The sequence below is a fragment of the Protomyctophum bolini genome, assembly GCF_963924005.1.
Source record: "Protomyctophum bolini genome assembly, chromosome: 8".
NCBI lineage: Eukaryota > Metazoa > Chordata > Actinopteri > Myctophiformes > Myctophidae > Protomyctophum > Protomyctophum bolini.
The window spans coordinates 16,117,349-16,130,906 of record NC_137869.1 but is presented as its reverse complement, the minus strand read 5'-3'; the positions used below and the strand labels follow the sequence as shown (position 1 = coordinate 16,130,906).

General features: G+C 46.2%; 1 protein-coding gene across 1 annotated transcript in view; it reads left to right on the top strand.

The window, feature by feature from the left end:
- Window positions 1-12,180: 12,180 nt before the first annotated feature.
- The window catches only part of pbx1b (pre-B-cell leukemia homeobox 1b), a gene marked incomplete at its 5' end in the record, with an annotated part of 58,654 nt that continues 57,276 nt past the window's right edge, over window positions 12,181-13,558 (top strand). Inside the window, 4 exon segments of the mRNA XM_080770834.1 lie at window positions 12,181-12,196; window positions 12,199-12,367; window positions 13,454-13,488; window positions 13,491-13,526. Coding sequence (XP_080626960.1) covers window positions 12,181-12,196; window positions 12,199-12,367; window positions 13,454-13,488; window positions 13,491-13,526 — 256 coding nt within the window.

Below are 13,558 nucleotides of genomic sequence, written 5' to 3'. Positions count from 1 at the left end.
GCGGCTGCTCCCAAGACCGCGTGCGCTATAGAAGGCACCGCCACATATAGGTTATAGTATGTGGCGAAGGTCGAGGAGGAGGACCAGCTCGCTGCTGTGCAGACGTCCTGGATCGAGATGCCCCTGTGGAGCGCCCAGGATGCTGCCATGCCTCTCGTGGAATGAGCCCTTAGCGTAAGCGGAGGCTCTATTCCTTGAGTGGTATAGGCCAGATGAATGGCCTGCACTATCCAGTTGGAGATAGTGACCTTGGTGACAGGTTTTCCCCTGGTTCTTTCACCCCAGGATACGAACAATTGATGGCCTATCCTGTAGGGGCCTGTCCTGTCCATGTAGGCGCGGAGCGCTCTTACTGGACAAAGGCGGTTCAGCCTCCTGTCCTCTTCCGTGGCGAAGGGGGGGAGGGTGGAAAGCCTGTAGGTCCACCGGTACGCAGACCGAGAAAGCATTCTTTGGTAAGAAGGCTGGGTTTGCTTTGATGGTGACCTTGGTTGACCTGTCGTCAAATCTCATGCACTCTGGAGTGGTCGAAAGTGCATGTAGATCGCTGACCCTCTTAGCGGTCGTCAGAGCGACTAGGAGGGCTGTCTTAAGAGTAAGAAACTTTAAGTCAGCCGTCTGCAGTGGCTCGAAGGGCTCATTGGTTAGAGCCCTGAGTACTAGTGACAGATCCCAGGAGGGGGCCAGGGGCCTGTTGACCTTACAGTCCCTGCGTACGCCCTTCACAAACTGTTTTACCAGCAGATGTTTCCATACCGTCTGGTTGTCAATGCCCACGTGGCAAGCCGAGATGGCTGCCAGGTGTGTTTTCACTGAAGAGAGGCCTAGACCTCTATCCAGGAACTCCTGCAAGAATGTCAGGATGTCGACTATTGAAGCTTGGAAGGGGATAACCTGGTTAGGTCGTTCGAAGCACCACCGCCCGAACACGCTCCAGGCTGTTTCGCAGCGTATTGCTGTTGACTGGGCTCTGGCTCTCTGAATTGTTGCAATAACATTCGGAGGGAGGCCGGTTTCTGTCAGCATCACCCTCTCACAGGCCAGACCCATAGGTCTAGGTCCCTGGGGCAAGGGTGGAAGATCTCTCCTTTCGCCTGCGTGAGGAGATCCGCTCGTAGAGGGAGCTTCCATGGTCGGCTGTAGAGGAGGGGAGCTATCTCCGTCCTCCACACGCCCCAGGCTGGTGCTACTAGAAGTAGCGTCAGACCCTGAGTCCTCACTCTGTTCAGAGTATGGAGAATGAGACTCAGTGAAGGGAAGGCGTAGAGAAGGGACCTGGGCCATTGGTGAGCTAGAGCGTCTAGTCCCAATGTCGATGGTCCTCTTATGGCGAAGAAGAGAGGACATTCCGTGTCCTGCTCTGAGGCGAACAAGTCTACCTCGGGCGCTCCGAACCTGCCCCAGATCTGGTTTGCTACCTCGGGGTGTAGTGACCAGTCTGCGTATCGGAGGTCTCCCCTGGACAGCAGGTCCGCTCCTGTGTTTAGAACACCCGGGACGTGGCACGCTGTAATGGACAAGAGACGAGCGTTGCACCGCAACGTGAGTTTCTGAGCCAGTTGGTGCAAGCGGGGGGACCTGAGTCCCCCTTGCTTGTTGATGTAGCACATCGTTGTCGTGTTGTCTGTCCTGACCAGGACGTGGCAACCTTGGATGCGCGGTTCGAAGCACCTCAGTGCGAGGAACACCGCCATCAACTCCAGATAATTGATGTGGCAGGACTCAACTCAACTTTATTTATAAAGCACAGTAGTTGTCCTGTCCACAGTCCTCTGGCTGTAGTGCCCTCCAATGTGGCTCCCCAGCCAGACATGCTGGCGTCTGTGGTGACGACTTTCCTGGTCAGAGGTCTGCCCATAGGGACGCCTTCTGAGAGGGCTCGTCTGTCCGCCCACCATTTCAGTGCTAGCACGCATTGTGACGTCACTGTTACCCTCTGGCGGCGACGGTGCATGGGTATGCGTAACGCATTCATCCACTGTTGAAAAGGTCTCATATTTTAGCCTGGCTAGGCGTATTATGTAAACCACCGAGGCCATAAGCCCCGCCATCCGCAGGCATGCATGAAAAGGAATCGAGCGATCCCTTTTGAATGATGCCGTGGACTGTATTATCGCCTCTATTCTTTCTTGGCTCGGACGAGCCGTGAAAGAAATCGAGTCCAGCGTTATACCGATGAAGTCTATAGACTGTGTCGGCGTTAACACGCTCTTCTCCTGGTTCACTCGGAACCCTAGAGAGTGGAGGTGGTTGAGCACTCGTTGAGTGTGCAACAGCGCCTCCTGTGGCGAGTCTGTTGACAGGAGCCAGACGCCAATGCACGCTGCTAGACGAATGTCCTGTTGTCATAGTGGAGCTTATAGCCGTGGCTGTAACCTTCATAGAGACTCTCGGACTCAGGGACAGTCCGAACGGGAGGACGTTGTATTCGTACTCTCCCTTTGAACCCGAAGCGCAGAATTTTTTCCTGTGCGGGGGGGTAGTTTGGACCTTGAAAGTATGTGTTCTGTAGGTCCATTTAACGTGCGCCAGTCCCCTTCGCGGAGTAAGCTTAGTAGGACTGGCGGTGTCAGCATTTTGAAGCCAAAGTCATCAAAATCGAGTCGGGGCTCTGAGGTTTGAATGGGCGAAGCCCGCCCCCTGTCTTTTCACCAGAAAATAGCGGGGAACCCGTTAAGAGACTGGTTGACAGGGACCTCTGAGATGGCGTCTTTCTGCAGGACGGAATCGATTTCCTCCTTTAGAATGTGCCCCTATCCTCTCCGTCTGCTCTCGAGAAGATGATTCCTTCGAGAGTGTGCGGTTTTATTTAACCTTTAGCCCTCTGCTATAGTGCGCATGATCATGGGGAGTTCCCAGTATCCAGCACTGAGCTTGATGACCTAACAGGGAGCCCCTTCTGTTTCAGGGGATTCTGTCCGTGAGGCTTTGGTGCCCTCTAGCGATTTGAGCGCATGGGGACAAATGTTTCTCTTCTTTTAGATGAGAGAATGAGAGCTGCTTTAAACAGTACTGTCTGTGGCGATTATCTCATTAACACATGCTGAATGTGAAGCACATGATCGTGCTCTTTTGAGGGGCCTGTGCTGAGGCATTTCTGCGTGCACGTCCCCTCTGTATTGTCCCGCACCCGCGGTGTGTGTGGCAAATGGGGTCTTGCACACCTGTTTTAACGGGTGATAGGGAGCCTTCCGTGCTCCTGGGAAGGTTCTGTCTGTGAGTTTCTGGTGCACTCTAGTGGCCTAGGCGCGTAGAGGCATTACCATTTAAACGCCGTTATTCTTTCATTGAGGTGAGAAAATAATTGGGCGTAGTTTACCCGGCCTGTGACAGTATAATACTGTCACAGAGCGTGGTTATTCCCCACGTATGGGCCTATGGCCTACAGGTCGTATTCGTGTTTTTGTTTCATGTATATTTTTATTTTATAAAAAAATACAGAGAATACACATTAACAACAAATGCAGAAAATGGTACAGAGGCTAGTAGCATGCACAATTTTCGGCTTTGAAATGTCTTTAGAGTCTGCGGTTTTGAGGGTGAGGTCCGTGACCACTACCCTCTAACTCGGACCCCTGAAGGGAGGAGAGATTCAGGGGTACGTCCTGACCCCTGCTCTCGTATATTTCCCACGTATGGGCCTGTGCCCGTGAGAGGAGAAGCCCCCGTTCTAGGGGAAGGTTCTGTCTGTGAGGCTCTGGTGCACTCTAGTGGCTTAGGCGTGTAGAGGCATGGCATCAGTAGACAGGCCGTTAATTTCTCAATTAATTGAAAAAATAATTGGGCGTGACCTCCCGGGCCTGGGACAGTTTTAAAACTGTCCCAGAGGCGGGTTATAATCCCCACGTATGGGCTTATGCCCTTGTGTCAGGTTTCAAGTTGTTCTTGTGTTTTTCGTTTTTGTGTTACTCTTTGAAGTAAAAAACATACACATTGTGACATAATTATGCACATTCTAACAACATTTGAGGGGTTCTGTACAGTGGCAGCAGCTGCATGTACATTCCCTCTGAAACGTTTGTAGGGCGGAGGAGAGCAGCGGCCAGCGGTCCCGGGGCGTCCTCTGTGTCCGTCGTCCACCCTGAAAGCAGCCTGACTAGTAATGCTAAGCATGCTAGGATGGCAGCGACCATCCAACGAGGTTGTTAAACCCGACCTCTTTTAAATGTTAGCTAAACAGCTAAACAAACCTAGCTTCACAATGTACATACCTTGTAATGTTGAGGGAAGCAGTGGGTCTGGGGAACGGCGTTGAGTGAGATGTTTGTGTTACTTTTTTATTGAATTAAAAAACATACACATTTGTGACATAATCATGCACATTCACCATGTTTGAGGGGTTTGCACAGGGGCAGAACTGCGTGTACATTCCCACTGAAACGTTTGGTTTGTGGTTCGAGACCACTATACTCTCTGCTGGATGTAGTAGTGGGAAGAGGGAAGGCCGCAAAGCCTGGGGCTCGCGTAGCGCGGCCGTCGGGCTGGTGCTGTGATGACACAGTGATGCGGGGCACGGTCTCCATGTTGTCGCACGGGATATAGCAGGGCTTCCCTGGTCGAACAATGCGAGCATGCGCGAGCCCGGGACAATAGAAAAATATTTTCTGCGGTCAGCCATCCTCCTAGGCACGACAGTGTGTGCTGCGCGCTTCGGGGGAGGCTCCACGGCAGCCTTGACTAGCAGCTGGCGCGGTCTAGTCAATGGAGCGGGGGGAAACTCTTCTACGGTAATATGCCGTATAGCGTGTAACTTCCCCCGCTCAGTTGGCTGCTTTGGCTGGGTCGTCATTTTCTGCTTCGCTCCCCAGGCCCCGTAGTCATGGGTTTCGGCCCTGGCTATCGGGACCCGGGAGGATGCAGTGTTGTCTTTGTTAGCCGCGCTAGCACGCGGCACTGGTGTGCTACGTGCTAACGGTGGCCAGTCGACCCGCTGTCTAGGCATGGAGCGCGGAGGCCCTTCGCAGACCTGCTTCTCCCTTTGAGGAGGCAGGTCTGGGTCGGGTCTGTCGCCCTCGAACTTCTCGTAGAAGCAAACTTAGACATTTGTTTTCTTTTTCGCTATCGTCACAGTTTAGTGAACGGCTAGCTTAAAAGAGCGGGTTCCTCTGTTCGCTATCGTCACAGTTAGTGAACGGCTATCTTAAAAAGAGCGGGTTCACCCGTTCCTTTGTTCTCAAGTTAGCTATAAGCTAGCGGAGCCGCGGGTAATAGGCCCGTGATTCCGCGCAGCTAAGGCTAACTAGCTTCCCAACGGGAAGATAGCTTGTTGGAATTAGCTAGTTTTCCTGAATTAAAAACCAGTTTAACGTCGAGAAAAAAGCTGTGTGTTTAAGCTAGCTGGGACGGGTGTTAGGCCCGTGAAAATAGCTATGCTAGGTAGCTTCGCTCGCGCGAATTAGCTTGTAGTAAAATTAGCAGTTTCCTGAGTTTTAAACTAATTTAAACGTCGAGGAAAAGCTTTAGAGTTCTCTCTGCTTTTAAAAAAAAGATATGAATCTAACCAGTACACTACTAGGGAACCTCACGGAGCTTGAGTCCTGTCTCTCGCCCGGTTTATGAAGTGTTGAATCGCCCAAAGTATAACTGGCTAGCGTTATCATGCAACCTCTGTGGCAGAAGGAAAACGAGTGGCCTGTGACGCAGCAGCTAGGCCTTATATACGCCTAAGGCGCTGGGTGCCTGCGTCACGAGCCTTAAACCCACAGTGCATATAAAATGCCTGTGTGAGTTCATAAATGAATATCTGCACCTCGCTTTCTCAGATCGAAACCTCCCATAAGCGAAGTATTTCGCGAACACAACTTAAAAGAACCAACATTTGATTTTACTGTAATCCCTGCATGGGTCTGTCTGTTAGTTAGTTTTGTCCTCACCCAGTTAATTCATTCACACTTCCACTCGTCTGTGTTTATCCCCGTGTATGTGCTATAACCAAGGGGCTCAAGCCCTGAAAAGGTGCATGTGAGACCCCTGTGATACACTCCTGTGACAGTGGTTGAGAAATGGCTCTGTCTTGTTCTCGGGCCCCTGCTGAAGAACAGGTCCCCTTTGTTCTGTGATGTATCGATCCATTCAGGCCTCCTCCCCAATGTACTCCTCTGGTGCTCGCTGTGTTCCAACTAGCTTGTACCGCATTTCTTCCTCCAACGTTCATTCGCACACAGCAGCCAAGGAAAGTAAACTGCACAGTGCTCACTGTCCTCAACGAGAGGTCCCTCGCCATGGTGTTCTACAAACCTATTACTTTATGAACGGTTATTGTGACATAACATGTCAGGAGTTTCATATTGGCCGCTATGTTTTTTCAGGAGTTTTCCCAACCTGAGGTCTTAAAGATCACAGATATTTTCTAAATAGTGAAAATGTAGTGAATAGCGAAAATAGCAGATCTACGATGCAACACATTGTGATATTGGTGTGTGTGTGTGTGTGTGTGTGTGTGTGTGTGTGTGTGTGTGTGTGTGTGTGTGTGTGTGTGTGTGTGTGTGTGTGTGTGTGTGTGCATGCGTTTTATTTGACCTTTATTTTATGTTTTTGAGCGGCATTAGCCACGCCAACGCATGACTGTGATGTCATGTGGCAGCCAAGTCCCAAGTCTATGGACTTTTTATGGAACTTTTTAGGCCACTGTGGGCCTAGAAAGTGATGTATGATGACTTCATACATGTCATGATCATCTTGATAAAAGTCACATGCAAGAAGGGGGGGCCCTAAGGAACAAAAGGTTGGTTAGCACTGTTATACAGTACTGTGGTCTTTGTCATTTGTTGTTAACTTCATTGTTATTACAATGTGTCATATTTAACTTCCATCAGGCGGGGTGTGTGTGTGTGTGTGTGTGTGTGTGTGTGTGTGTGTGTGTTGCGTGCGTGCGTGCGTGCGAGAGCTAACTCACTCACATGGGCCAATCGGCATCATGCAGGGCAAGGACCTCAATTTCTGAATATTCTTTTGTGAAACACTGTGAATGTGAATACTTGGAGCATTACAAAAGTGAGTTGCGAGCCTTTGCTTCTCTTCATGATATCTGTTAGTTTAACAGTTTGGCTCAGCACCAAGATCGGAGGATGTGTGCTGTTGTATAAAGACTACAGCTAAAACATATTTTCATTGCGATAGGAAACTGATTCATGCCAACTTTGCACAGTTGGTGCCATGCAGGTACCAACGGTATGCATGATCATAAACATTGATATTCGCATGGATATGCTGAAGTCCGCTGTTGCATAATTTCAATCCACTCGCACTGAAGCGTATACCGGCCACTGTACAGTTTAGGCTATAACCTTGTAATGTCATGCTCTATATCCTAGTGATGGCAACATGCCACTCTACTTTTTGATGTGTTCACTGTTCAAAGATTTGTCTCAATACTACATGTCACTGTCTGGTTGCACCACAATGATGTAATGACACTATGACAGTCCTTTATTACTGTACTGTAAATCCCCCCCCATGCATGCCCCATGCCGTTTGATACACGCACACCACCCCAAAACATTGTCATCACATGCCCCAGAGAGATGGCATACCTCCTGGCAGAGATTTGTTCTCTACTAAGTGCATATACAGTATACTAAATCTCTTGATCATTTAACCTACTTGAAGATGACTTAATCTATTTCCTTCCTTGTTAGGGCAGATGTATGAATCACTATACTGGTAGACAAATCGATTGTCTCAGTCTCCCACGTCTCCAAAGGAATGTATCATGCTCCAATATAAAACAACCCCAAGGGATTGTTAGGCGAAGGATAATCTTTGTGTCGCCAAGCCTTCGCGTCAAAACCATATATTTTGATGTAAAAGGAGCCTCTAGCTATAAATGCATAATCTAGCTTCACGTACAGTTGGGTCACATAGAAGATCACCAGTGGGCCATCTCAGTTGCAGTGACAACACGAACACTGAAGTTTAAGTCACAGGTAAACGCTATAACATCAAATGCCTCCTTGTTTTCTTATGATAGTGCTTTTTATTCTTTGAACATGCTGTGACTTCCTTTTCATCAGCCACTATACTGTACACTTTCCCTCTGTTGGATGTTTGAAATCAAAGAGAAGGTGTGCTTCCTCTGTGTTCGTTTCTCAGGCAATAATAACTAGAATCAGAGGAAGGAGAGTCAAAATGTCTACAGTATATACGCCCTAGTCCCTCCTTCCTATCAATGCCACTTCTCTAGAAGCCAGAAGTGTTGTGAATGAATGGGAGGATTTATCTGCATAAGCCCATCACATGGAGTGACCTGGGGCCTGGAGCAGAGAAGACTCTGTTTAAGGCGCCATGGAAGGCAACCTCTGGCTGATACCCTGTCTCTCTCCCACTCACTCTCGGTCCTGTTCCAGCTTAGGAAACTCTCAGACTCTGTGGTGACTTGTCTGACTGACCCTACATTCAGGGACTGATTAGGAAGTGTGTTTGTTGTTGTGTGGTGTTGCCTGAGTGAGGTTTTTAACCACTTGGCTTAAACCCCAAATACTAGGCCCCATACTCCCCCCCCCCCCCCCCCCCCCCCCTCTATAATACATCTCTTTGCCGTAAATAGCAGATCTCCATGCTCATAATGTGTCACATTGCGATGTGTCGCAAGCTTTTCGATCTGCTATGTTTGCCAAATGTTCGCCCTTCACCAAGATCACTAAAGCAAAACTATTGCTGCTATATTTTTGGTTAATATTATTGTTTATTATTGCTGCTACAATGTTAAGGACCCAAACCCAAACAATATCACTCTTATGCACTCATACTTTATAAGATGTTACAATACAAATCTTGAATGTTAGCTACAATTAAACGGCACTCGCAAGTGCGTCGTCTTTGGTTGCTATGCGGTGGAAACGGCCTCATACTTTTTTTACCTAGAAATCTCAAGTTAACGGCGAGATTACATGGAGCAAAAGAGGAAAATGTTAACATATGGTCTATCATTGCAGATACAATGAAGGGTATGATTTAGGTTACACAGTGGTAAAAACATTGCACAGGTATGCTTTTCGTGACATCGTTGGTCCTGGGAGGGATGGGTGGGCGGGTTTGTTTGTTTGTTTTTATCTTTTACACTATGTATATACTATACATAATATTACATGTATATTCTGAAGATGCAAGTAGGCCGGGCGCAGCGCACGCTTGCGACCAGCAGCAATAACTTTGGTCTGACGTTGCGTTTCAAGCCTTATGACCTGCTGTAAAACCTTTTGCCCTTCGGGGACCTTGAACCTTGAACCTACATGCATTATGTTTTTGTACTGTTTGAATTTAGCCTCTGTGTCCGTCGGTTAACTCCGTTTTAGTAAGTATAGTGCTAAAAAGATGTTTGGGGGAAGCGTTGATCTTTGCTCTACCTGATCCAAATCCATTTGAGGTGTGGCACACATGTGTTGAGAAGTTGAAATATTCAAAACTTCTAGTGCTGGGTGCTCTGAGTATTTAAATCATGCAAAGTTGCGAGTGCTGTTCAGAATGAGCACTAGCATATGCATCTTTTTCATGCAGCCTAAAGCTCAACTCCAATGCTTTGGAAGATCAACTGTACAGTGTGGTGGTGTGAGGTCCAATGCTGCATGGGGGTGATATATTTTACACTACTGTTAGAAGTTGCCATTGTTTCCCTTAATAACTGTGGGAGTATCATAGAATCACACAAGGGAGGCTTGTACTTTGCTTCAGAAAACATATTCAGTGTTGTACACATCTCCGTCACAATTTAAGTATTAAATACCACCTACAGTATTTTGGCATTGCATGTTGTACCACTAGTGAGTCACACATGGTCTGGCACTAAACACATGAAGATCACTGCCTGGTCTATGATTCGTTTGCCTTGCCATTGCCACAGAGTTTGAAAGTATCAGCATATATTTAGATTTCTAAATGCCCTGCTAACAGAACTTGGCAGATGTTAGGGAGTCATACGGTTGCTGGTGTAACAGAGACCCCCTCAGGTATTCTCATTATTCTACCACTGAGCAGATGGCAAGGAAACTTACCACACTTACCATTATACATCATGCATATTCTGCTCTCAATTTACATAGCTGCTGCTTCACAGGAGCTCCTACAGGGAGAGTACCTAGCTCAAGGATAGCACTGCAGCTTCACCTGGGACTGGTGAAGGCAGTCTGAGATGTCACTGTCACTACACCTCAAACTCAAATATGCTAATAGTCAAACAGAGGTATTCCAATGGGTGCATCCCAGTTGTATATTTTGAATGAAGCTTGAAGTTTGTTTGAGAAACATTATATTAATAGATGGGGGGTAAAAATAACTTCTAGCTATATACAGCAGAAGTATCACTTCCGGTATTCAAAATTGACGCATTTACTGAAAGGATGTCATAGAAAAATCTGCTGTATTTGAATAGCATTTCAGTCAATAATTGCACAAGTATTGCACAAAATATTTTGCCTGCAGAATGGTACAGTAATATGACATCATTTGAATTCAAAGTGTAGTGCAACTCAGTCTGAATACATTTTGACATAATACAGTAGGCCTATGCATGTCAAAAGTCAACATTCACATTTGAAGTGGAGCCAAGAAGTGTTACTGATATATATCACACAGTACAACATCATTCACGTTATAATGGCCATCACGATATCTTGTCAAACTGAGAGCATACCTTGTTTGACACCAATGGCTGCAACACCACCAATGTAATATTGTTATCACTTATCGCTATCGAGCTTTATGCTTTGCACAGCCTTGTTCACACTTAAACACTGTCTCCAGCATTTTGCCCCTCCTCTCCCCTCTTCTCAGTGAACATCTCACAGAGGCAGGAGGGAGCAGCGTGCAAGTGAGGCTACACTAGGCCTGAAGGGCACTTTTCAGCCTGGCCAAACACACTCAGGCTTTGCTGCTTGGCTGCGCCAACATGGGGTCACCGGCTTACATTAGGAGGACCCTGCCAAACTCAGCCATGCGAGGCCCTCCAACATACCTGGGGAAAGAAATCAACAATGTGTGGGGTCCACAACCCCAATGTTGAGCACAAACTAAGCACATTGTACATAATGATGTGAGTGGTTAAAGATCATGTGGTCCCATACTGAGAATGTTATGTCATTACAAGATATCACACAGAGGTCCTTCATGGTGATTACACCCATCAGTAGATGGGCTCCCCTTACATTAATCTTAAGTCACAGTATCTAACTAATAACTTTCACAAGATGAGGGGGCCTGGTCAATTGTTTTGATTGGTGTACCAAGGATTAATCTATTTCTATGCAATAGTTTATGAAAATGAATGAATCTCTTTCTTGGGGAACAAATGGGTATCCCATTATCAGGGGGAGACTTAAAATGGATATATTCCCATGATCAGGATCATCAGGGGGGAGACTTAAAGCAGACCTCTTGTGTCAATGACTATTATTTATTTAAATATAAACATATAACCCTGAGTTCAGGCTCTAGACAGTAAAATCCTCATGGTTAATTTATCGATTTCTATTTGGTTACATTTGTACAGACTGGGTTAAATTAACAGGATTTTATTATAGGCCTATCCACCACTACTGATCTCTCTTGTCTTTTGCATGGCAATCTCCAAGAGCTCTCCCTTCTGAAACCCACCTTTAGTAGCCTCCAATGATCGTCGTTTCATGAGAGGCACCTCAAGGTGGGGCTAAATGGTCTATATTCCCAATCATGTCGCGTAGGCGGAGTCTGTCTCTCATACTCCAGCTATGTGCTGCTTGCAGCCTGTACTGTACTTGACAAAAGCAAGAAGAGGATGGAGTAAGTCAAATTAACCTAGTTACTGTCTCTGAAAGCCACTTTTTATCACGGCACATAGTCTATTTGACTAGAAAGGGTTGAGGATTTGGATCACTCTGTCGTATTATATAAAACGTGCCGAATTCAGATTTTGTAGTTGAAGTCAGCCTATCTCTTCTGCGCACAGCCTACTCCTCTACTCACAAGGCAAGGCAGTTCAGATCAGATTTCACACTGAGCTTCTTCGACCAGCTGGGAGAGAAACGAGACTGAGCAAGAAGAGACGATTCTCTTCACCTCCTCCGATACGGGGCTGCTTTGCTTGGCGACTCATCCGCGCTGCGAGCGCTCCGTTGTGCGCAATAACGCTCTGTCGGAATTTATTTTTTCTCTCTCTGGGATTTCAGTGAGACGGACGCCGAGGCGAGGCACAGAGTGAGCTGGGAAGAGATGGACGACCAGCCGCGGTGATGCATTCTCATTCGGTAGTAGGCATGGCAGGGCACCCCGGCCTGCCGCAACATATGCAGGAAGGCAACGGAGGAACGGACGGCGATGGAAGAAAGCAGGACATTGGAGACATTTTACAGCAAATTATGACCATCACTGATCAAAGTCTGGATGAAGCCCAAGCCAGGTATGGATGTGCTCAGATTCTGTATCCTCGTCCACTGTAACGCAATGTGGCAATTTAAAGAATAAGAAATAAAAGCAGTGACAATTTTTACTTGAAATTTAGAAAGCTGACACAGAATTCACTCACGCCGCGCGCTTCAAATAGTCTGTAGAAAAACAGGAAAAACGACGGCATGCACTGCAGCACTTAAACTTAAATCATGAAATGACAAGCTGGTTCTTAAAGATCAAACGAGACTAAAGTATGTAATATGTTTTCCCCTTCTTGCAAGTGTCTTCATAATTGACACTAGGCTATTTTTGAAACACTTCGCAGGTTCATACAGCCTACCAAGTCCAAGACGGATCCGCAGAATAAATCAATAAAATAATAATAGGCTATTCTAATTATGCGAAATGCAATTTTAGTATTAAACATCCCAGTGAACCACTGACTCCACAGTCTTGACATGCACGAAGCAAATGTTTACAAGTGGTACACAAATACACATTTGATCACTTTCACTTTTTTTTTACAGATTTAATTTAATTCTAATAAAATAATTTTGGTTTAAGTCAAATGAAGTTAGACTGATTTAATTGGTCTGTGACAGTTATGTTTCAACATGATTTAACTCTATTTTTGTGTGTATTTTACAGTAGCCAACCATCTACGATCAACAGTTTTGCATTATGGTTAACATACTTAGGCTTTCTGTGTCCTTGTTGTATTACACTTTAGGCCTACTAGCCATTAGGGATAAGTCAATAAAATAAATTAATTAAAGGGCAATGATTTAGAACAGTTGTTATATGTTGATTGAATTCTTCTTCAAGCCACTTGAAGCACCTATGTAGGTTTTCTTAAAGATAGGCTAGTGCTACTATTATCTTATGAGAAGATAGTTGGGTCTTATTAAGCTATAGCCTAGTAGGCTAGGTACTATATATTTTAGTATTGCATCTTACAATCCCATTACACACTGGGTTCTCATAAAAAAACAAATACAAAACCATTTACTCTTATATTGATGGTTTAGAAGTAAAATAGGCTATATAATTATTTTGCCGGCATTTCAGGTTGCTTACACCAACTTTTGTGTTACAGGAAACACGCTCTGAATTGTCACAGAATGAAGCCTGCTCTTTTAATGTCTTGTGTGAAATCAAAGAAAAGACAGGTACGTTCACATTTTCAGCAACATTTATTGCT